The 23,849-nt window shown below is 61.3% G+C and overlaps 1 protein-coding gene across 8 annotated transcripts in view; it reads right to left on the minus strand.

The window, feature by feature from the left end:
• Nucleotides 1–309: 309 nt before the first annotated feature.
• The window catches only part of LOC144258150 (signal transducer and activator of transcription 5B), a 45,889-nt gene continuing 22,349 nt past the window's right edge, over nucleotides 310–23,849 (minus strand). For 3 of the 8 annotated variants that reach the window (XM_077806522.1, XM_077806521.1, XM_077806525.1), the window contains exons 2-20: nucleotides 13,935–14,025; nucleotides 13,025–13,162; nucleotides 12,069–12,225; nucleotides 11,494–11,583; nucleotides 11,042–11,216; nucleotides 10,410–10,540; nucleotides 10,164–10,315; nucleotides 9,504–9,659; nucleotides 8,785–8,964; nucleotides 8,275–8,362; nucleotides 8,076–8,198; nucleotides 7,635–7,727; nucleotides 6,898–7,104; nucleotides 6,110–6,204; nucleotides 5,890–6,020; nucleotides 4,200–4,355; nucleotides 3,830–3,881; nucleotides 2,863–2,970; nucleotides 310–2,695 (exon numbers count right to left, since the gene is read on the minus strand). In XM_077806522.1, coding sequence (XP_077662648.1) covers nucleotides 2,569–2,695; nucleotides 2,863–2,970; nucleotides 3,830–3,881; nucleotides 4,200–4,355; nucleotides 5,890–6,020; nucleotides 6,110–6,204; nucleotides 6,898–7,104; nucleotides 7,635–7,727; nucleotides 8,076–8,198; nucleotides 8,275–8,362; nucleotides 8,785–8,964; nucleotides 9,504–9,659; nucleotides 10,164–10,315; nucleotides 10,410–10,540; nucleotides 11,042–11,216; nucleotides 11,494–11,583; nucleotides 12,069–12,225; nucleotides 13,025–13,152 — 2,349 coding nt within the window. In that variant the 5' untranslated portion in view covers nucleotides 13,153–13,162; nucleotides 13,935–14,025 and the 3' untranslated portion in view covers nucleotides 310–2,568. Of the gene's footprint in view, nucleotides 2,696–2,862; nucleotides 2,971–3,829; nucleotides 3,882–4,199; nucleotides 4,356–5,889; nucleotides 6,021–6,109; nucleotides 6,205–6,897; nucleotides 7,105–7,634; nucleotides 7,728–8,075; nucleotides 8,199–8,274; nucleotides 8,363–8,784; nucleotides 8,965–9,503; nucleotides 9,660–10,163; nucleotides 10,316–10,409; nucleotides 10,541–11,041; nucleotides 11,217–11,493; nucleotides 11,584–12,068; nucleotides 12,226–13,024; nucleotides 13,163–13,930; nucleotides 14,026–23,849 lie in introns of all 8 variants that reach the window. The other 5 variants (XM_077806526.1, XM_077806524.1, XM_077806528.1 and 2 more) reach the window with 3 other exon arrangements.

Consider the following 23,849-nt stretch of genomic DNA (forward strand, 5'->3'; position numbering starts at 1 on the left):
GGCTGGCATCCCTGCCCCCTCAGCAGAGCCGTGCCGTGCGTTCATGCTCGCCCGCTAAAGATCCAGCTCTCTTCCTAGAGCCTGCTCTTGTGGCAGGGAGTCCCGCAGGCCGTTATGCACTGGGTTTGGAGGCTAAGGAACGGCCCAGCAGGAGGTCCCGTCCCCACTGGGTGGCGTGTGGCCCACAGGACCTGTGGAGGCCAGATGCTGTGGGGCGCAGGGGCCAGGTGCCTGGGGCCTATGGGGGCAGCGCTCAGGGCAGATGAGGCCGGTATTGTGAACACAAAAACACAATTTTGCAGCCCCCCGCAGAGTCAACAATACTTTATTAGTGCCCTGCGCGAGGCAGGAGCAGCCTGCAACACGAAGAGGAGGCAGCTGAAATAATTCAGTTTCCACATACAAGGTTTTCTGGGGGGGGGGGGGGGGGGGGGGTTGGGTTTGTTTTGTTTTTAAAGAAAATTATCAAAAAGTTTCACCGGGGCTGGTTTTAAAATCATGTATTTTTTTCCTTTCTACAAGAGTCGTGATCTTTAACCTGCGGGTGTCCCACCTCGCATCAGAGCGTTTCCTGCTTCTCTTTGAAATTTGCTTGTAATTCCAAAAGGCGAGAACTCACCCCCACCTGGCCGGGGCTTGGGCAAGAGAATTTTTCTTTAAAAAGAAAAGACTGGAATTGTTTGTTTTCAGGATGATATTAGCTCTATCTGCAGGAGCCAGCCCAGCGCTCCAGGAGCCCGGGGCAGCCCCAGCCCTTGCCCTGCGGGCGTGCAGCCTGGCAAAGCAGGGGGTTGTGGAGTTATGCACATGAAAGGCCACGTGCAGGATTTGCAGCAATGCCGAGCTAAGCACACACTCACGCCAGCTGCCCCCGCTGCCTGCAGCACTGAACAGGTAAGGGACAGACCATTCGGACAACGCGCCCCGGCCTCCTCCCCACGTGCCCTGCCTACGTCCAGGCCTCGGGGATTTCAGTGACTAGTGCAATGCCCAGGGGCAGACACGCTTTGCACCAGGGCAGCTGTTCCTAGGTTCAAACCAGGACAGACAGCACTGGTGCAAATGGGGTCTGCGCGGGGAGCACCTGGCCCTAGCGCTGCTTCGCCAGAGGCTCACGCGGCCACGGCCCAGGACGCACTGGGGAGCGTCCTTTGCAAAGCCTGCCAGGTGACGAGCACGGTGCCTCTGGGTCTGGGCTCACGAGGCGCTGGGCAAGACGTGGCTCAGGGCTGACCCAGCGGCACGGCTCCCCTCACGCAGCTCAGGGCACTCAGAACACAGGAAAGCAGCAGAGGGACGAGAGGGCCTGGCTGGGGCCCCTGCACGCCCATCGCCAGGTTCAGCGCCTGCTGCCTCGGGCCATGTGGGGCCAGTCGATCCTCTGGGGGCTGCTGCAAGTCCTCTAGAAAGCGGGGGGAGGAATGTCACAACTCCCCTGTCCTCCTCCACGGAGTCTGACCACTGAACCCAGCTGGCAAATGCAGCGTTTCCCTCACAGCAGCTCTTCCCCGCACGTCCGCACAGGGCGCAGCTCAGCCCTGGGCTCAAACACCTGCTGCCCGGCCCACCGACAGCCCCAGCCCCAGCGGCTCTGTCTGACCCCTCTCCAGGACGTCAGCTAGCTGCTGAGCCCAGAGCTGATGCTCCCACAGAGACACGCGGAATCCAGAGCTTTGTGTTAAAAAAATATTCTGTGCTTTATTTACTCAGCCGTAGAAAAATAATGTCGAAGAGGAGGGAGGGCACCCGGGACGGGACCGGCAGCCTCTCACCCCAGCCTGAGCCGCACCTCACCCAGACCCCAGCCGGGAGCCCCGTTCCTCCTGCACACAGAGCAGTCGTGTCCATCTGGAACCCCCTCCTTCCTCTCAGGGTTTATTAAACACCCCCCACCAGTAGGCATAGGGGAAGGGCAGCGTCCCACTGGCTGAGCGGACACGGGCCAGGCAGGAACTGGGAGGAGAAACGGGCCCTGGAGGGGTGCCTTCCCAGCAAGCCACTCCCAAGGCACAGATGCTGCTGCCTAGGCTGAGAAGAAAGAGTCTTTGCCCCCAGGTCTCTGTGCACACAAACAGGACCCAACGCACACGCACACGCCCCCCGGGACGGGGGAGCTGGTAACAAAAGGAAGGAATTTGAACACGAAACTCCTAGATGTGACAATTACTGCAAACAAACTCCCAGGCCCGCCCCCCACGCTGAGAGGCCCCTGGGCACAAGGGCAGGGATCCGAGTCCAGAGGGCGCTGAAACACATGGGCTCCAGGGATCTGCTGCACGGGGAGGAGCAGCGCTGCAGAAGCGAGAAGCTGAAGGCAGGCCTCAAAGGAACAGACAGGGAAACCCTATGACAAGCCCACTGCCTTTAGTACACGGGGATAAACACCAAAGAGCCAAGCGCAGCCATGGACACTGCAGCTGGCGCAGAGCAAAGCCCCCGGACGAGCACCCCCCACACATGGGCCCACGCACAGAGACACGAACACAGGGCTGCTCTCCACGGGGCACGCGCCCCGGATCGTCTCCCAGGGACACGGCTGCCGGGCCGGGGCCGTACCACGGCACAGGGTCACGACTGGCTGTGGGGGATCCACTGAGTGTCCATGGGCCGCCGGAGAAGCTCTTCCACGTGTCGCGCGACGTCCATTGTATCGTCCAGGTCGAACTCGCCCTCGGGATCCAGGACGGAGTCAGGGCTGAGAGAGAGAGACAGGGCGAGCCTGGGGGAGGCATCCCAGAATAGCCATGCCAAGGGGCCGGGAGCAGCATGCTCCAGCTAAACGCCCCCCCCAGCACGGGGGAACACGGGGGAACCCCTCGCCCCCGGAACGCGGCTCAGGCCTGGGGAAGGAGCAGCACCTACTTCTGCGGGTAGACGTTGTAATGCGGCTGGGAGCACACGGCCGGTGACGGTGCCTGATCCATGTAGGTGACCGTTCCGGCGGCGGGATCCCCGGAGGCGCTGGCAAACCTGGAACAGATGAGGGACCGGCGCGTCAGCTGGGCTGGGGGCGCCAGGGCCATGGGGAGGGTGATGAGAGTGGGGAGGCGAGGAGGCACTGCACCGAAGGGCAGGCTGCAGCTCTGTCCCACTCTGCCGGCTCCTCTCCCTGGCTGCAATGGCAACTTCTGTCCTGCTGGCCCCGTGGCCTTGGGCTACTGATGATAGCTGAGGGGGCTGAGGGATTTCACATGGGTCCAGCTCCTGGATCGATGCCGTCCTCAGCTCCCTGGGGCCAGGGGGAAGGAGGCCGTACCCACGGCTGTGTCGATGGTGCTTTACACCCTCCCACGCAGTCCAGGGGAAGCCATGTCGGTGGGGACGGCCACAATCAGAGCTGGCCTCATCTGTGCAGATCCTGCTCGGCCCATACCAGCCCCTCCCAAGTGCCCAGCAAACACCCCCATAGCCAGTTCACTTCTCAGGGGTGTTTTAAATCCTCCCAGTGCGGCACACACCCAGCGCAGAGCCAGGCTCCAGCCCTGCCATAGGATCCCGACACCCATCACTTCCTCCTGCCGCCTGTGGGGCCGCCTGCTGGGGCTGCCAGCCTGGAGTGCTCCTCCCCTGGCCACCTGCTCTGCCCCCTGTGAGCAACAGGGCAAACAGCTTCCCCCCTGCCCCCCATGGTGCCTGCAGCATGCAGGCCCATCCCCTGGTAAGGCACAAGGCTGCGGAAGAGACTCGGGGCTGGGACACTGGTTCAGGATCTGACATTTACTCAACAAGGGGTGTTAACGGAGGGGAAGAGGGAGACACGGGCCGAGGACAGCACACAGACAGACGCACGCACGGATGGACAGACAGACGCACGCCCAGACGGACTTACTCTGGCACCACTTGTTTGATCTGTGGCTTCACGTATCCATCCACGGCTTTAGCTACAGACAGGGCGAGAGAGAGAAGACAGCGCTAAGGCATGGAGAGGCCAGGGGACGTTCCAGGCACTGACCCGACAGCGTCACCTGGGCTAGCAGCCGGTCGGCATGAGGACTCCGATGAGCAGGAGAGCCCATCAGCACTATCGGGTTCGGGTCTCTGTGCCATGAGGCCATACACCACTGAGAGGAACCGTTGGCTGCTAACGGGCCAGGCCCTCAGGGGTACGAGCTGGTGCCAGCTCCCACAGCCCCAGAGCCTGCCGCAGGGTGAGGGGAACACAGGCCAGTGCAGGGCCCAGCGCTGCATGGCGCACTCACAGAGAACCGGCGTGTAGTACTTGGAGAAGACCTCGTCCTTGGGCCGGTCGGGGAACACGTAGATGAGGTAATTGAGGTCACCCAAGCGGTCGGCTAGCGAGCGGATGGAGAAGTCTCTCGTCGTGAAGGGCATGAGGTTCCAAAACATCCTCTCAGCTAGAAACGCAACAGCAGAGAGATACGACAGTGAAACACAGAGCCCAGAGCCACAGGTCTCCTCCGTGTCGCAGAGGGGCCTAAGAACAATGCTGCTTAAGACAGGCCCTTGTGCGGCACAGCTGGCCCCTGGGAGTCAGGCCTCGAGGAACTGCAAGACTGGCTTCAAAATCATGAGACCTCCAATAAGAATCAGCATTGGGTTCTTTTTCTCCACCTTCTGCCTTTGAGCTTTAGGATTCCGTCCCTGCATCCCCCAGGGCTGGAAATGTATTGTTTGTGTACACAAAAGGTGAGATTCTCGCGGAATCGCCTGAATCCGGGAACTGGGGCTTTAAGAAAAAAAACCCAAATATCGCCGGACTTGCAGTTCAAGTCCCGTGAGTTTCCCACCGGCTCGTGCAGAGCGCCAGGGCTGCCGCTGCATTCAGGGCGTACAAACTCCTCTGACATGTTTCACGAGCATATTTGTTTAAAATCTCAAGTTAATAAAAACAGCTTTTCTTTGAGCTCACCCGCTCCCTTGCAGCACATCATCTGACACAACAGCTCCACAGAGAGCCAGAAAGCGAAACTAACTAGAAACCAAAGTGAACCGAAAACTCTGCTGTGATGGGCCAAGCTGAGCTGAGAGCCAGAGGTGAGGCAGAGCCGTGAGGCTATTTCAGGGTTAACATGGAGTCTAGTTCGTTGCGAGTGGCACTCTGCTCTGGTTGTATTTTCACATAGGTCTCTTTAAACACAGCTCTCATGACAGAACACCCTTTAGAAGATTTACCGAACTGCTCAGCATGGACCCGCCGCACAAGGGCCTGCCCTGGATTTCATAAATGGGAAGAGAATCATTGTGACAGCCTAGAGCAGCCTAGGTCACGTGTTCTGAGCTAAAAAGAGAAAACCCAAAGCTACCCTTTCCAATGGCTTTCCAGAGCTCCCAGCCAGCCAGCGGAGGCCTGCGTCCGCTAGCCAGTTGTGCTGGTATAGTAAATGGTGCAACCACCCTAGCATAGCCGAGGTTAGACAGCAGGGCAGGGCTTGCACCAGCATAGCCTGGTCCTGCATGGGAAGGGGGCTACGCTATCCTGGCCTGAGCACCTTTATCTAGTCTCCTGACATCGGTAACAAATCAGCACAGCACAACCTCTAGGACAGAGGTGGGCAAACTACAGCCCACGGGCCGTCAGGGAACAGGGGGCGAGAAGCAGTGGGGAGGGTCGGATAGGGGGCGGGGGCCAGGCCATGCATGGCTGTTTGGGGGCGCACAGCCTCCCCTAACCAGCACTCCATACAATTTCAGAAACCCGATGCGGCCCTCAGGCCAAAAAGTTTGCCTGCCCCTGCCCTAGGAGCACAGCTGGCCTTCCAAGCAGGAGGAGCCAGAAGCAGGAACTGGCCCAGCACGACGACTGGGTTTGTTCTGCACCATGCCCAGCTCACGGGTCATGAACTGACTCACGGGCCAGGGCTGAGCTGGCCCTGTTCCAGCCCCAGGCATGGATGTGGCTCCAGGCTGCCCCGGCCCACCCTGACTCACGTGAGTCAAACTTCCAGGCGATGGTGATGCCCCCGATCTCAGAGTCACTGAACCGCAGCAGGAAGGTCCCATCCGGCTTGTTGATCAGCAGGTCGTGTGCTTGCTGCTTGTTGACGAAGCCCAGGATGGCCCTGGAGCACAGAGAAGGGGGGTGAGGGGCTGGCAGTCGGGGGGAAGGGGGGCTGTGCCGTGTCGGCCGTTACGGGAAGGAGGCTCTCACCCGTCGTTCCAGTGAGGCTTAAGATGCTTCTTCAGCACCTCCATGACCCCATCGAACCACTGCCAGAAGGTGTAATTCCGCCCTGGCAAGTTTTCCTGGGTACAGAAAAAAGACCGTGAGCATCTCTGAGCCCAGCATGCCCTACGACAGCCACTCCCGTCCCCCAGCCCCACTCTGGCCACAGGGAGAACTGGCTTGGCACCAGGGATTCATGCACACCTAATGTGCATGCAGGCATCATGATGAGCACTGGGTGAGTAGGCTCTGTTCCTGGGAGCAGCTGGGGGCACAGTCCTGCCAGCGCAGGCAAGCCTGGCATCTCTCCCGTGCTAGTCAGAGGGAGGCAGGCAGCAGAGTGGCACAGCGGAAGTGTGCCAGGCCCCTAACCCAGAGGGTGACGGATTTCCACCATCCCCGCCTGCTTCCTTGGGAGGGGAAGGTTGGTCCAGTGTCAGTGTGAGCTGGGGCCAGTGTCCCGTCTCTCGCAGTCTGTCAGCACCATTTGCTTCTTGCTCCTTCCCACATGCCATGCGCTGTTCTGCAGCGAGATGCGACTGCCAGCCTGTGCCAAAGGGATTCCTGGCAGGGTGCACCGATGGGACAGCAAGTCTCCACACCTGGCCAGTAGCCCGGGGGGAGGTGCACTGCTGGGGCATCTCACCAGTACCCACAAGTGATGCCACTCGGCTACTACAGGATCCCTTCCCCCACCCCGCCCCCAGCTGGCGCCCCTGCAGCCCTCCCAGCCGGGGCCCCCCGGCAGAGGCTGGCGGTGTGGCGCGGCTCACCCTGTTGAACTGGGACCAGGAGACGGACATGGCGCTGTAGTCCTCCAGCTGGCCACTGCTGCTGTTGAAGAGCTTCTGGGCCAGGAAGAGCAAGTTCTCCTTTGTGAGCCCCCGGCTGCTCTGCACCTCGGCCTTGAACTTCATGTTGAGCGCCTCGCACAGCTGGGGCCACAGCACCTTGTCGGGCACGGCGAACGGCACCCGGCCCTGCGGGAGGGGGCAGCGCGGGAGCCTGGGGTCAGGGGGGCTCCAGCCGCACCCGGGCAGGGAACCCAGCGGGGAGCGCTCCGGCCCCAGGAGCCAGCAGCATCCATGCACTATCCCAGTGCCCCCCTCCTGTGGCACTCACCCCCTGCGCCCCCTTCCAGGGTCCCCCTCCGCCTGCCCCTGTGCCGCCAATTCCCGGAGCTCCCTTTCTCCTCCTCAGACCTCCTGTCCCCCTCCCCCTGACCCTCAGCCCCCTGCGCCCCCAACCCCCACTCCCAGAGCTCCCCTCGCCCGCCCCGTGTGCCTCCCTCCCCCAGAACTCCTGGTGCAGAGGCCAGCTGAGGGCAGGAATGGGAGACTGCCCAGGCGAGAACAGAGAGGGCTGCAGGAGGGGCCAGGTGCGGGGGGCCCAGACCAAGGGACCTGATGATGTGGGGGGCCCAAGGGCAATGCACATCTGGGGCCCCAAGTGAAGCGGGGCAGGCCCCCCGGGTGTGGGACTCTGCCCCCCGGCGGCGCTGGCTGCTCACCGGCTCGGCGAAGGCGTTATCCCAGAGCACGGTGGCCGTGGCGTTGTTGTCCTGGCTCCCGTGCACGATCACCACCACGGGCAGGGACAGCGTCTGTGGGAACCGGCAGGGCCAGGCTGAGTGTGGGGCGGGGGTGGGGGCTGGACCCAGCTCCGGCTCCTGCCCTTCCCCCACCTGCCGCCTTCCCCCACCTGCCGCTGGGCGACTCTCAATCAGACCAAGCCCCCCCCGTGCTTCTCGCCTCCATGCCCACCCACAGACCCTGCGCCCCCCGGGGCTGCCCCAGCTTGTGACCGAGGCTCAGGAATTCCTGTGTCCCTCCCTCAACCTGGAGGGACCGTCCTGGGGACGGGCGACACGGCCAAGCCTGACACCAGCCCCAGAAGGGCTCCTGGAGCCCCCAGCGCCGGGCAGGGCCCTGGGCAGCGGTGCCGGCTTTACCTTGACCTGGAAGACCAGCTCGTTGCCGCCGACGCTGAACTGCGACTCGAAGAGGATGGTGAACTTCTCCTCGGTCACCGACTCGGCGCCACGCCGATCCGAGCGCTTGATGCGCTTCAGGGACTGCGGGAGGCAGGGGAGAGCGTGAGAGGCGGGTGGGGGCAGGGGGCGGGGGCGTTGCCTGCGGCCCGGCTCTCACCATGTTCCTGAAGTGGGCGCTCAGCGTGCCCGTGGCTTGGTGGTACTCCATCACGCAGCAGTTGTTCAGGATCTCCCCACTGCTCTCGCTGCAACGGGAAAGGCAGGTGAGGGGGGCCAGGCACTGGGCCAGCTCCGACGGCCAGGGGGGATGGGGGGGACTGGGCGGTGCCAACAGTCACCATGGGGGGCAGCTCGGGGACTCCACTGGGGGTGCTGGGAAAGGGGCCAGTCGCCAGCCCCACAGGCGTGCGGCTGACCCTCCCTCCACTCAGCGATACCCCGGGGGTCAGAGGGGGCCACACGCTGGGCTGGGCTCTCTCCGGGGGATCCAGGCTACGTGAGCAATGGGACGCAGAGACAACAAGGGACCAGCCCCACAGGGTCCTGCCAGAGCCCCCCAGTTACCCCACCCAGTTACCCCGGGACTCAACAGGAGCCGCGTGGCTCAGCAGGGCCAGCTCGGGTGTCCCCCAGGACCTGCCCCGGGCGAGTGGCGGGGGGGCATTACTTGCGGGTGCTTTCGTTCTTCAGCAGGGCCTTGGCTTGCTGCTCGCTGATGATGGTGGCCTTCACCTGGGGCGGGTTCATGTGCACGTTCAGCTTCCCCCCCACCAGCAGCCGCACCGTGGCCGCGAACTTGGTCTGCGTCTTCAGCACCTGGGGGGGCTGCTTCTCGATGATGAAGGTGCTGGGGGGAGGAGCCAGCATCATGGGGCCTGCGGCTGCGAGATGGGCCCCGGGGCCGGAGCTACAACCTCCAGGTGCGGGGAGGGGTAACGAGACCACCACATCCCCGCCCTGGCTCACAGCACCTGCGCCCAGATCCCCCTTCCAAGCCCCTGAGCCAGGTCCCCTCCCACCCAGAGCGCTTGCCCCACGAGCCCCTTTCTCTCGCCACCCGCCTGCAGTGCCAGCGGCCCCCCCCGCCCCCCCGACCTAGCCGGCCCGTGGCCCCTCGCAGCCCAGGTCCTGCCTGGTTGGGTCAGAGTCTGAGCCTGTTCCCAACCGTGCCCTGAGCTCAGCCTCAGCCCCGCCAGCCCGTGTGGGGCAGATGGCCCAGCCCAGCTCTGTCCCCCGAGCCCGTGTGGGGCAGATGGGCCTGAGCCCAGCCCAGCCCAGCTCTGTCCCCCGAGCCCATGTGGGGCAGAAGGGCCCAGACCCAGCCTGGCTCTGCCAGCCCGTGTGGGGCAGTCAGACACAGCCCAGCTCTGCCCCCTGCATTATTACCTGGTCACCAGGGCGGAGATGATGTCTGTGATGGTGCCATTGAGCTCAGCCAGCATCTCCTCTACGGGCCCCGGGATGGGCAGCTGCTGGCACAGGTGCTCGGCCCGACGGATCTGCTGCCGGTTCTGCCAGATGATCTCGGCCAGCTTCTCACACCTGGGGCGAGGGGCCCCCGGGCCAGGTCAGCCCTCTGGCAAGGCCCAGGGACATCACAGAGCCCCAGGCCGTGGCGTCCCGTGTCTGCTGGTCATGGGGCTCCCTGTCTGTGCCTCCCCCACGGGGACCCCCCAGGCCGCGGTGTCCAGGCCGAGCCAGGCCAACACAGGCTGGAGCGGTCCGGCCTTAGCCTAGCCATGTGGGGAGCTCAGCCGCCCCAGGAATCCAGTCCCACGTCCCTGGCGATGGGGGCAGGTGACCCCTGGTGCCCTGGACTAACAACGCCAGCGAGGGCAGTGTCACCCACCAGGGTCACCCCCGGGGCTGCCTCTTGCAACCCAGGGCAGCACGGTGACTCCCCCGGATTCCCTGCTGCCGGCGGCACCGTTCGCTGGTTTCCCAGCCAGCCGCCATGGGGCCAAGCGGCAGCTCCCGGGTGCCCAGTCCCCATTTCCCACAGGGCCGCGAGCCCCGTTCCCGGCAGCGCTGGGAGGGGGGACGCACCAGGACTGCAGCACGTCCAGGGTGCCCTCAGGAGGGCCGCCGTTCCCCGCCAGCTGCTGCCGCCGCTTCCACTGAATCAGCTCGTCGTCCAGGATGGTCGTCTGTTGCTTGCGCAGCAGCTGCAGGGTTTTCTGGTGCTTCTCTGCCAGCTCCTGTGAGGGGACGGGCTGTTAGCGGGGGACGGGGGCGTCACCGCCCCCTGCTAGCACCAGGGCAGGGAGTGGGGGCCCCCGGGTCGGCACTCACCACTCGGTACTGCTGTAGTGTCTGGGCCTCCCGGTGCAGCCAGGCCTCCAGCGACGCCTTCTTCTGCTGCAGCGTCGTCTCGCGGGACATGCGCTCCTGGGGGCCCAGCTGGGAGAGCTGGGAGAACTGGGCTGGGGAGGAGGCCAAGAGCGTTAGGCCTGAGCCCCGCCTGCCCCGGGGGCTCCCCGACCCTCGGTGGCATCCCCAGAACCCCTGCGCCAGGCCTGCCCCTGGGGTGGGGGGAGACTCGCTCCCCGGGCCCCACGGAGCCGGTGGGGCGGTGCTGAGCTGGGGACTCCCATGGGACTGCGAGGGGAGGGGAACCGTCCTGGGAGTGCTCAGATACCTGCAGCCTCCTCATGGGGGTGCGGTGGGCAGGTGGGTGAGATGATCCCCCCCAGATGCTATGGCAGAGTCTCCCCCGTGCCAGCTGCAGCCCCCGCCGAACCCAGCCGGAGCCCAGGGCCTGGCGCCCCCTCGGCAGCTGGGACGGGGCAAGTGCTTCGGCACGTTTGCTGGCACGGGCTGGTGTCTCCCCAAGGACGGGATCTCAGGGCAGGTCCCTGCCCCCAGCAGTCCAACCCCACGGCCCCTCCCTCTCCCCATGGCTCGAGCGCCCCCCATCCCCCCACCTTGGAGGCGCATGTTCTCCTGGTACTGGATGATGAAATATTCCTGCGTCTGCTGCAGCTTCTTCAGCTCGTTCTCTGTGTCCTGGGTGACGAGGCGCAGCTCCTCGAAGGTCTGGTTGATCTGCAGGTGCTTCTGGGACATGGCGTCCGCCAGGCTGCTGGCCGGGGAGGGGCTCTGCAGAGAGAGGGCGCCAGGTCAGTGCTGTGCCCCCCATGCCTGGGGCAGGGAGAGGCCGGGCTGCAGGGGCTGCCATGGGGGGCAGCGACGGGCCCCACAGCACGGAGGCCGAGGCTCACGCCATGGGGCAGTGGCTGGAGCCACGTGCACAGGGTGGGGTGCGGGGCCCCAGGGTGATCCCAGCAGAGTCAGCGCCGGGGCTGGGCTGGGGCAGTGTCCCTGGGGCCCCAGAAAGATGGGGAGAGAGACAAGGCCCCCCTGCCTGGCTACTCACGTTCGTGGCCTCCCGAACCAGCCGCTGCTCATGGTACAGGATGTGGCGGATGCAGCGTACCAGCTCCATGGGGCACCGGTCGTACGTGTTCTGCAGCAGGGAAAGCAAAGGCCCTGAGCCAGGTGCAGAGCGGGGCTAGTCAGGGGCTCTCACCGGCCCAGGCTGGGGGAAAAGGGGTGCCATGTGCACTGGGCGGGGGGGCTGCTCCTGCCCTAACCTACCTTGCCAGCATCCCTGCTCCCAGGCCACGTGGGGGAGGATGGGGGTCACCCCAGCCAGCCTGTGCCAGGACGGCAGCTCCCCTTGGCCAGACGAGGAGCCTGCGGGGGACGGAAGCGGCTGGGGGGGCTGCGACATGCCAGGTGACAGAGGGGCTCAGCGATGCGCTGGTCCCACGCGGTGACGAGAGGGGAGCGACGGGCACCAGGCACCTGCCATCACACACACTGCCGCTGTCCCAGACCCTTACTACGCGCCAGGCTTGGCCAGCCCACGGGGGAGCGGCCAGTGGGAGTGACCGGCCCCTGGCAGGACACGAGGGCAAAGGCCGCCCCATTGCGGCTCTGGGCACTGACCTGCAGCTGAGTGGCATAGTGCCCCAGCTTGATCTTCAGCAAGAACCCGTCCTCGCCCACTTGGTGATCTGCCTTCTTCTGCAGCTCCTGGATCAGCCCCTCCAGCAGCTGGGTGGCTTTGAGGTTCTCCTGGGGGTTATCGAGGTCGATGGAGTCCCTGGCACGGAGAGAGACGGGGGATGGGCGGAGGGCCCAACTCGGCACAGGGACTGCATCTGCTGCGGGAACGCAACCCCCCACAACTGAGGCCCCCCTGCGTCCATCCCTCAGCCAACTGGGATGATCCGGCCAACCCACCACACAAAGCCCAGAGCGAATGGGAGTGAAGTCCTGCCCCGACTCTGCCCTCCCGACCCTGACCCTGCCCTCCAGCACAGTGCCAGCCCCCCATTGCACAAGGACCCCAGACCAGATGTGTGGGTCGCAGACAGGGAGGGCCCTACCTTTCGTTGGGGCGTCTCCAAGCACCATGGTGGGTAAGGGGAAAGTGAGGCCCGCAGTGCGGCAGCAACTGGGCAAGGCCTCAGAGAACAGGTTGTAGGACAGGGAGGAGGAGGGCCAGACCAAAGAGTTCCCAGGCTCGGCTCTAACCGTTAGGCCAGGCTCCACTCACTCCAACAGCCCAGGGGACCTCGCAAAGCCTTAACCTTCCGCCTCCTCTCAGCTCTGAGTCTTCCGGCCCCGCCCCCGTGCCTCGGCCCTGCCTCGGGACAGGCGAGAGGAAGCTGTGCAGCTTGTCTATGTGCCATGGCCTCTGGAGTGTAGCGCTCAGTGGGGATCCGCCACAGACACCACTGACCGGAGCCAGCGGGTTGGTAAGGCCAGGCCCACAGCCCCATTTCCAGCCCCTTAGACACGGGTTTGTCAGGGCCCCTGGCAGCCAAGCCACGTCTCCTCTTGATGGCCTGAAGGACCGACTGGAGTGCATCAGGTAGCCGTGGGGCGGGCTCACCTACCATGCTTGGCTCTCGATCCACTGCGAGAGGTAATGCCGCACCTCGATGGGGAAGTGCTGGCCGTACAACGCCTGCATCTGGCGCAGGGCCTCGCCCTGCAGCTGCTGGGCCTGGATCCACACAGCCATTGTTCAGAACCTGGGGGGCAAGGAGACGCCATCAGGACAAGGACCCTCTGTCCACACTTAGGGGGAGAAGGGCCCTCTGTGCCATCAGTCTAGAGCAGCGTCAGACAACGGCTGCCCAGGGCAGCCTCTATTCTAATGCAGGAGGGAGACTTCCTGGCTCTGACATCACAGGGCACTGCTGGGAAAGGCTTCTGGGGACCCAGGATCAGGCTCCCCCTCCGCCTCCCGGGGCGGGGGCCACTGAAGAATCCAGTTATGTACAGTCCCTTGTAATCTCATGCAACACAATAACCATCTCCCTTAGCATGCACCCAGAGAGCTCAGCCTCGGTCCAGGCAAGCGAAGTCATCCATCGTGAAAAGGGGACAGGGGTAACTGACCAGTGCAGAGAGGAAATGTCCGCCCCAGCGCCCGGCCACCTTCTCCGGCCCCTTGCCTGCCTTCCCCAGCTGCCTTCCCTGGCTTCCCAGTGCCCAGACAACTTCCCCAGCCCTTTGCCCGCCTTCCCTGGCCACCTTCCCTGAGCAGCTGATGGGAGGAGCTGGCTGAGGGTGTGACGGAACAGGCCAGCACCCACCCATTCAGGAATCACCCACGTGCACATGGCACAGGTTCTCGGGGGTTCGCCCAGTACAGCCCATGCAGTCCAGCTCCTCGGGGGCACAGACACCCAGCTCTGCTACAGAACGGTCCCTGCCCTGTTAAACTGCCATGGGAGCGTGAAACGACCAAGCATTCAGGGCCCTTCATCCAGGACAGCACAGGGATGGGGTCTTACGTGCCTCCCGCAGGGTCCTTGCAGCACGCAGACCTGGGGGCCCGGGTTCAGGAGCACGCTCGGCACACGCCCGCTATCCGCTGTACACAAACACTCTGGAGAAAAGAAACGGGCGAGGTCGCGGTCGGTTCTGAAATCAGATTCTTGGAGCTATTTCAGGCTAGTAATACTCTCCAAACACTAGGGGAGAGGTGCCAGCTTCTATTCTGGGCCCAGGCCACACCACGCAGCCATGCTCTTGCCTTGCACTTTATTCTGGGGGTTTAGGCATTTAAACTGGCTCATGGCGAGAGCACACACGGCAACAAATGCAATCCCTGGAGGCAAATATAGAATGGCCGGACAGAGCCAGCGCCTATAAAAAGCAAGAGCTTCCCTCTTCAAGCTTGACAGGTCTTGGAAAAACAACTCGTCCGACAGAGAGTTTTTACAGGTGACGCAACAAAGCACACGAGAGGAGCTCATGGGCCGGGGTGAGCAGCGCCAGCCTAGCGTGCTGGTATAAATACCACAAGCACAGACAACCTTACAGAACATGACTCAGGGTTCAAAGCAAGCACTGAAAAGTTAGGAAATGCCACAATTAATGCCTGGGCAACCTTCCTTTGGCACTTCCTAACTGCTGAGTGTTCAACTTCGTACCCTTAACAACATTCGTTTAAAACAGTTTTCTCTGTGCAATTTCCTAGGTTTTTAGGAAAACAAATGAACTGGAGAAGAATCTGCCAAACCCCCCAGACATGAACTCCCTCACATGGCACCACGTCAACCCCCAGGTGTCATCAGCAGGGTTGGACCTTCACATCCGCCACACAGACCTCTGCCACTTGAGCGAAGCATTAACCCACAGCAGTAGTAGGTTGTCATTCTGTACATGGACCAAAGCTAGAGGCGGATGAGCCCCTTAGCCGGTGGTTTCACCTCATTCCTGACAGCAGAGGAACGCTGAGCCTTAGAAGCCATGGGTTCCAGGCTCTGGACGGGAGTGTGCTCTCGTGGTCCCAAACCCAGCTGCCCATTCCCCCCATGCTTGGCCTCTTCTGCCCTGTCCCAGTTCTGGCTCTTCCACACCCCTGGCTCCCTGTCCCATTCTCCTCACCCAACTAGTTCCTGTCCCCCTACCCAGACTGTCCTAGTCGCCCATCTGGAGTTCCTTTCCAAGTTTCCACTCACTTCCAGTGATCTCCTCCATCAGCTCCTGTCTCCCTCCCACCCCCTGCCAGTTCCTAGTCCAGTCTGTCTCTCTCCTTCCCCCCAGCCTCCTCCTGCCTCCCGCCATGTTTCCCAAGCCCAGTGGTTCCCAGTCCCAGGCTCCCTCCCTGATCCCCTTGTCCAATCTCGGTGCCTCCCCAGCCTCTTTGCCCAGCTAAGCCCAGTTCTTCCCCCATACCCAGGTTCCCTTGCCTCCTTCCTCCTGCCCTACTGGTTCTCAGTCCAGACCCCTTGCTGAACTAGTCACCCCACTATTTGCCTCCCTGGTTCCCAGGCCTCAACCCTGAGGCCCGGTCTCTCCTGGCCCCAGTCTCCTGCACCCCATTTACAGGTAGGCCACACTTCCGGGAGGGGAACTCTCAGGGACTCCGAAAAAAGTGGGGGCTGTGGGGGATAATTAGCCGAACATGAGCACCCAGCGTGATGCTGTGACCAAAAGTGCTGATGTGACCCCGGGCAGCAGAAACAGGGAACCTTGAGCAGGAGCAGAGAAGGTTATTTTACGTCCGTGTTTGGGCCGGCTGGAATCCTGTGCTCAGTACTGGCGCCAACAGTTCCAGCAGGATGTTGGTAAATTGGAGAAAGGTCAGAGAAGAGCCCCGAGAATGAGGAAAGGTTCAGAAACCTGCCTTACAGTGACAGACTCAGGGAGCTCAGTCTATTTAGCTTAACACAGAGATGGTTCAGTGGTGTAAGTACCTACGTGGGGAACAAATATTTAATAACGGGCCCTTCAGTCTAGCAGAGGAAGGTCTATCCCAGTCCCGTGGCTGGAAGCGGACGCTAGACGAAGTCAGACTGGAAAAAAGTGAGGGCTATGAACCATTGGACCCCAGCGGCACCCTAGCTCAGCGTGAGCTGTTCTGGGGCCCCAGGGCACAGCACTCACCCCCAGCGTCAACGAGGCAGCTCTGAGCCTCACACCACATATGGCGGATCCCAAGCTCCTGCTAAAGCAGTGGGGGCTGCGAGCAAGCGGGGGGAGGGACGGGGGGGAACAGGAAAGGTTCTGTGCAGAGCTGAGTGCCATACAGACCCCTAACCCTCCCATGCTGGCATCTCACCAATGCCCCAGGAAGCTTTTGCTGGAGATCCTGGGGGCTGGCAGCAAACTCTCTCCTTCCAGCACAGAGCGGTGGCCCTGGCGACAACTCTCTCTTGGCCCCGAGGCAGAAGCTGCTGGTCCCTTCCCCGAGTGCCGGGGATACTCACGGCAGGAACAGGTGTTCTCCGCGCTCTGCCCTGCCCCATGCACCGCCCTGGCAGCGCCTTGCCAGCCACCTGGGCACCCTGACCCTGGGCACCGAGGGGGATCCTGCCTCTTGGCGAAGGGGTTGCGCCCGCAGGGACAGCCTAGCGTGGCAGCCCAGCGCGGCCGCTCCTCAGGCTGCCTGCTACAGGAAGGAGTAAAGAGCAACTGTTTCCTTCCAAAACGTCAGCTGCCTCTCGCAGACCAAACAGCAAGCGCTGGGCTCCTGGCAGCTTCCTCCCCGCCGCGGCTGCGAGCGCGCGGCCGTGCGCAGATCCAGCCATGCTCGCTGGGAGCGCTAGTACCAGGCCGCGTGGGGCCGGCAGCGCACAAGTGTCTCACTCAGCTGAAGACAGGCCATAAAACCAGCGGGGCAGCGTCCCACTGCAGGGCCTCAGGAGGTGTTTGCACCTGGGGGGTCTCCGTGCCTGGCTGCTCTTCAGCAGGGCACAGAAGAAAGGGAAGGAGGCTGACCTCAGGCCTGCAGAGACCACACGTACTCAGTGGGCCACGACACGAGCTGTGACCCTCTCGCCTCACACCAGCACTCGCTGCTGCTTTGGTATCACGGGACCCAGAAGTGCCCTGGGCACCTGGCAAAGCCAGGAGAGACTGATCTGCCCAAGGAACTGAAACACCAGGGCCCCAAGCCTGCTGTGGGGGCGGGGTAGGGAGACAGCAGGAGACAAGGAGAGGCATTTAATGAAAGACACAGAACACACAGCACCCTTGGCTGTGCCCAGGAAGGGCTCCTAAGAGTGGCTCTGAGGAGGGGATGGGCGATGCCTACCCTGGAAGCATGTTTACTGCCATCAGGCCATGTGAAAATGTCTCTCTTCCAGCAGGGCCATGCTGTACTTCGCACTGCTTCACAGCCCACGCACAGCCCGCCTGGCCTCTCCCACTTCTCAGTGAGCATTTCACAGCCTGTGCTGGCGGCTGGGCTCCCCCACCAAGGTCACTGTTCTTATAAATACAGCACAGGGTCAGGGGTGGGGTGCAAGGAGCCAGCCACAGAGTTTACCCAGCCTCCCCAGCAGCTGGCAGGCTGAGCCCACGAGCAGGCACTGGCTGCTGCACCTTCGTCTCCATTTGAATATCATTTGTGCACTCACTGCTTGGCAGCATTCAGCCACCAGCCCAGTCCCAGCAGCCTCCGTGACGCCCAGTGGGACAGCCGGGGCCGACGGGCTAGGCATGCTTCGGAAGTAGCACCTGGAGTGAAGTTCTGGGAGGCTGCGCTCACCCCCAGTGCCTTATGGAGCTCAGCAGGGGCCCCACCAGCAATAAAGGGGCAGGGCTCATGGGAGAAGAGGGATGACAGCCCAGAGCCCGCTGGCCAGGGGACTGCTCACTAAGCAGCCTGGGCAACCAAGCATTCAGAAATCGTGAGGCAAGCCCTACATAGATCTTGGGTTCCTTTCTTTATCTTCTGTGGATAAAGCCATCAGGTGCCACGTCGCGAGCTTTTCTCTGCAACGACGAGGCTACAAATTCCCTTCAGACAGATTCTCACAGAATCTCAGGATTCCAGAGGCTGGAATTTTAAGAGGCTCACTAGACTAGCTGGTGAACCCCGCCAGGGCCCAGGGACAGTGCAGGCAGGGGAGATGGAGGAGATGTAAACTCCTTACCTCCCCTCCACGTCGCCTGCAAGCCCTTCGCTTTGGAACTGACTGTGTGGTTGGGTCGCTTCACGTCTGCCTGTGGTTTCCAGCACGTTTGTTTCAGGCAGAGCTGGCACCAGCTAGGCTGGAGAGACAGGCTGCTCTAAAGGTTTGGTGCATCAACAGGTTTTTGTTCTTCTCTTGCAGAAGAGCACAGCATTCGCCCTGCCAGTCTTTCACTGCAGCTGGAGACAAAGAACCAGCTTCTCCGCACAGCCCAGCCGGCGCTCCCCCAGACAGCCCACACTGGAACGATCTGTGCCAGGCGAGCGAGGGAAGGGAACGTCAAGGCCCGCTCCGCACTCACAGAAGAGAGACAGTATCAGTTGTAGAAATAAAATATTTCCTCTTGAGAACAAAGGCGAAGGGCCCAGCTACAGGCAAAGCCTTTGAAACCCAACCGTCAAGAGCCAGCAGCTCTGCGTGTGCCCCCACGGGCTCGACGCTTGGCCGGGTTCACCAGCTCAGCAGAGTGGGCTGGATAGAGCCCAAGAGAAACCTGGTGCTGCCACATGAATGCTCCAGCAGGATGCGCTCTCCTCTCAGTCACTAGCGCAGCAAACGTGGCACCTGGAGAAGCGGAGGTGGGAAAGACGCGTTCTAAGCACTCACCGTACTTTTCACAAGGTCTGGAGTGCTGTTAACTCAGGTGCCCTTCCAACTCCCATCATCAGTGCTCTGCTTTCCAGAAGTCCCCCACTACCACCGCACCCTAGCTCCTCGCTTCCGGTCTCGACACTCTTGCATTGTGCTGCTAAAATTCTGCTGCGCTCTGCCCCTGAGAGGGCTGCATTTCAGAGGAGGCCGGTCACTCTGCAATGTGCTTGGGGATCTTTCAGGATGAAAGCTGCCATGGAAACACAATAGCTCAGGCTCCAGATCTAGTCACACAGTAATCACGCTGGCGATATGTAACCCCTTGTCCTACTCTGCCACCCACCACTCAGGGACCAAGCAGTGGAATAAAGATTGGCTGGATCTCAGAGCTCACACTCGACATACACTTGTCCTCCCCGATAGCGTATCAGCCAGAAACACACAGGAGCAGAGACACGCCGGAGAGGGGACTGGCTCCCTGCCTGAAATTTCTGAAGAGCCACGTATGAATTGAAAGTTCAGAGGTGAGACCCTGAACCAACCTGGACCTTCACATTCTTTGCCGGCACGTAACGACACTGCCTGAATACCGACATCTCACTCAGTGCTGGTCTGCACAGTAAAATCCATCTGGAGTCAGGCAGGGTGTGAAATAAAAGTAGCTCAACCGTCCCTGATTAGCTCCATGTGTGGTCGCTCTTATTCCAAATTAGCTTAATCCAATAGTTTAAAGTGGAGTTAATCAGGACTGGCTCTTGCGGAATAACACCCCATGTAGACAAGCCCTTTTAGAAAAACCTGTGGAGAGAATCCAAACAGCAGGAGAAACAAGAGAATACACTGTGAATCCTCGCAAAGAGCTTCTGATGGGGCAATTCTTTATCCTCTGCAGGGCCAGCATGACTGGGGTGGAGAAAGTGAGTAAGGAAGCGTTATATACTCCTTCTCCTAACACAAGAACTGGGGGTCACCCAATGAAATTAACAGGCAGCAGGTTTAAAACAAACAAGAGGAAGTATTTCTTCACACAACGCACAGTCAGTCTCTGGAACTCCTTGCCAGAGGATGTTGTGAAGTCCAAGACTATAAACAGCGTTCAAAAAGGAACTAGATAAGTTTGTGGAGGATAGGTCCATCAATGGCTATTAGACAGGATGGGCAGGGATGGTGTCCCTAGCCTGTTTGCCAGAAGCCGGGAATGGGTGACAGGGGATGAATCACTTGATGATTACCTGCTCTGTTCATTCCCCCTGGGGCACCTGGCATTGGCCACTGCCAGAAGACAGGATACTGGGCTAGATGGACCTTTGGTTTGACCCAGTCTAGCCATTCTTATGATGGCTGTGGCAGTAAAGAGACATGGGAGCAAGACTGCCCAAACATAGCCAGGAAATCCAATTGCCCAGCAATGGTCACCCCAAAGCAAGGAACTAACCCATTACCTCCCAGTGTAGCCCCCAAACAGCAGTCCATACTCCCTCTCAGATGGGAGAGGGCTAGGTATTCTTAACCCTCCCCCAGTGCGGGGGGTGAACTAGAGGACCCTTCGAGGTCTCGTCTATTTCTAGGAGGAGTGGAAACATCTCTTTCCTCCAGAGCCACTTGTGAGCACGAGGCAGCGATCAGATTCACCAGTGTCAAGTACTCAGAAAGCAGGAGTCAGACCAAAATACTGAGATTAGTTCAAAAATCCACAAATCAATGCTGGAGTCCTTTGCTTTGCCATTGGGTCCCACTTGGGGGTTTTCAAGCTTCTCTCTGCAACCAGGAGGGCTAGAAACGTACAACCACAACAAAGGACCGAAAGCGGAGATTCTTGTGGAATCACATGACTCCAAGAGCTGGGGCTTTGAGAAAAACACCAAGTACTGCAAGATATCTGATACAATAGCAGGAGTTGGCCACCCTGAGAAACCTCCTCACAAACAAAACCTGAAGTTGACTGAAAACAGCCATTCAGTGGATGAGAGATTTCCCGCAGATGAGAGATTTCCCGTGAGAGAGAGCGACCCTGCAGAGCGGCTCTCAGCCTGCTGCCTGAGGACCCTGGCAGCTTGGACTGGCTGCTGCACCGAGGGGTGGGCCCGATCCCTGCCTCTCTGGTGTACGTCTGGGCAGGGCAATTCTTGAGAGTGGCGCCAGAGTAAACTCAACAAGGGAGGGAAATTGGGCCCTGCGTGTTCAGTGCTCAGGTCCGCTCCAGCTCCAGGCTAGGCCTTCCCTTCCCATCCCATTCCATCTGCAATTCCTAAACATACCTGCTGCAGAGTGAGTAGAGGTTGTTCTTCCAGGCACATCTGGCTCCCCTTAGGACCTGGTGAGTTCAACTCCGGCTCCTGCATTTCCTGTCCCCTGGTAGCCAGGTTTCAGTGCCCGAGATTAGGTCTGGCTTGGGGTCTCCACTTGCTTGATGCGTTTCAGCAGGCAGTGTGCAATGCCTGGGGAGGTGAAGGGAACAGCTGCTGGCTCTGACCTGTAAAGGGGGCTCTGGGTGCAGACAGGCCTCGCCAGGTCCCTCTCTGCAGTGCAGCATCGATGGAGCCACGCACACCGCCCGACTCTGGGGGGAAGCTGGTGTGGGCAGCGTGTTGAGCTGCGTGTGTTGTTCCTGTGGGGCCTCCTTCCTCGATCCAGGGTTGCCAAGAGAATTGGTAGGGAAGGCTGGGAAGAGCCTCGGGCACTCCCTGGGTTGGACTCTGCAGTGTTCACTCTGAAATGTTTGCTGATCTTCTCCCTGTGAAAGCGTAACTGCCATCCACTTGGGGCAGCCTCACTGGGCTTTGCAGCGGGTTCCTTCAGCTCTGCATTCAAGATGCTCTGGGATAACTTTCAAACTCTGTGAGCCTGCTGGGGAGCGTGTTTGTACCACAGCACCTCGGCAGCCCCAGCCTCTGCTGAGCAGGGGGGGCTGCCTGCCGGGAAGCGAACGCCTGGATGGATCGGCAGAGCTTGGAGGTGTTTCTTCAGAGAGTTTAGAAAACACACACAGCTGCTGTGCTGCAGCAGCCAGAGGATGGCTGGGCCTCGGAGTCGCTCGTATGGCTCCTGCCCTGGGATGAATGCATCCTTTGTCCTTATGCCATGGAAAATCATGTGCTCTAATGGACTGAGTGCCAGGCTGGGAGCCAGGACTCTGGGTTCTGTTCTCAGCTTTACTACCAAGCTCCCCGTGTGCCCTTGGGCATGTCTCCATCCCTCTCTCTTTGTTCCGCATTTTCCCACCTGGAGTTTGTAGACAGCCTGGTGGTTATGGCGTATGGGGCCTCTGTGAACTAGCCCTCCCTCGATGCTGTCACTCGTGGAGCTGCTGGGGCAGGCAGTTTGGAGGGAAATGCTGGTGCAGATGAAGCTGCAAAGACTCAGGGAGAGAGGAGTCCACAGAACAGCGGAGCCCCAGGCCACCGGCACCAGTCCGCCCTGCGCGGCCCACACCCTGCCCTTGTGCAGAGGTGCCGTGCTGGCTGCACAGCCAGGGAGCCTGTGCACCCTCACGGGTGGGCACTGGGTTCATCCCTTTGGGTGGCACTAAGCAGTGCCCTAGGGGGCTGCCCAAAACCCCTGGCACAGGGGATTCAGGGCAGCAGTTTGGGGAAGGGGGCTGTGGGGAAGGCTGGGCTGTTGGCTGGGCTCTTCACAGCCCAAAACACCTGCCCAGCAGCCGTATGCAGGAAGGCCTGGCGCAGACCACACGCAGAACTGCCGCCTGGCAGCAGGAGGCGCTGCAGGATTATTCCCCTCCGACTGCCCAAGACTGGGGCTAAGACCCAGGGGCAGCTACACATGACCCATGCTCCCTCTCCCCTCCCCTGGCTGCCAAGAGCACTGCAGCGGCAGCACCCGGCTCCCTTGGGTACTGGGTGCCAGGGCTCAAGGAAGGGCCCCCCCAGAAGCAATGCTGCCCATCACCCCAGCGCCAGGCCTTTCCAGGAGAAGGAACTCAGTGCAGAATCTCATTCCTGGCTGAGGATAATGACTCTCAGCCCACCCAAGGGAGCAGAGCTGCCGGGGGCTTGGCAAGGGGGGAGGTTCTCATGGCCGTGCCTAGAGCCCCTGTGCAGGAGCAGCTCTGCAGGCAGTAATCCGGCTGGGAGGACGCAATCGGGCAGTTTAGCAAGCCCTGGGGAAGCCTAATCTCTGCTATTAACGCCAGTGCCCCCATTGTGGCTAAACCCAGACGTGGATTAGACAGGCCTTGGTGGCGCTTTAATAACGGCCCCTGCAGCGCCTGGGGCCACGCGGCCCAATTTCCCTCACTCCGGGGGGCGACAGGGGCTTGACCAGCTGGAGCCAGTGAGGCACAAAGCAGGGACCCACCAGTGTACAGGCTCTGCCACGGCCCAGGGGCTTTCCCTGCTCAGACGGGATTCCCCAGGGCAGGAACCCAGAGCTGGGCGCCTCCGCGGCTCAGCCAGCTCCATCCCATCCAGCCACTTCCCTTCTCGTGAAGGGCCCAGCAAGCCCAGTGCCCTGATGCCTCTCCCTACAGCCAGGGAAGGGCTGAGGCCTGCATTATCTCCCGCTCTTCCCTCCACTGCAGCAGAGCAAGCTAGCGGCTAGCACACAGGGACAATGAAGGGTTAAACCGAAGCGTCCCCCTGCAGTAAGGGGCCCAGGAACCCTGCGCTCTGCTGGCCTGGGTGCAGCCAACCCAGCCCAGCCTCCCGCAGGAGCCACTCCTTCGCACTTCGTCTGCCTGGGACACGCAGCGGAATCGCCACCCGGGTGGCCCGTTCTGTGCTGCAACGTTCTGGCTGGGCCACCTGTGGAACTAACCCCGAGCTCACACCTAAACCCTGCCTGCAGGAAAGGCTCCAGCTTCTATACCAAGAGGTGGCAGACCTAAGCCCACAGGCAAGTTACAAGGGGCAGCCCCTGGGGGATTTGAGCTGCTACAAACTTAGAGCATGGAGCAGACCCCACACATACAGCTCACTTCCTGATCCTGTACTGAGCCCAGCATCAGAGCAAGTTGCCAGTCAATAGGTTCCCCAGAACCCCAGGCAGGTCTGCACTCCTGGGCCATGGATCCGGTGGGTTCCCTAGGACATCAGGCAGGTCTGCATTCCCGGCCTGTAGATCCAGTGGGTTCCCCAGAACCCCAGGCAGGTCTGTGCTCCCGGGCTGTGGATCCAGTGGGTTCCCCAGCACAGCAGGCAGGTCTGTGCTCCCGGGCTGCGGATCCAGTGGGTTTCCC

The sequence above is a fragment of the Eretmochelys imbricata genome, chromosome 27 (assembly GCF_965152235.1).
Source record: "Eretmochelys imbricata isolate rEreImb1 chromosome 27, rEreImb1.hap1, whole genome shotgun sequence".
Taxonomy (NCBI): Eukaryota; Metazoa; Chordata; order Testudines; family Cheloniidae; genus Eretmochelys; species Eretmochelys imbricata.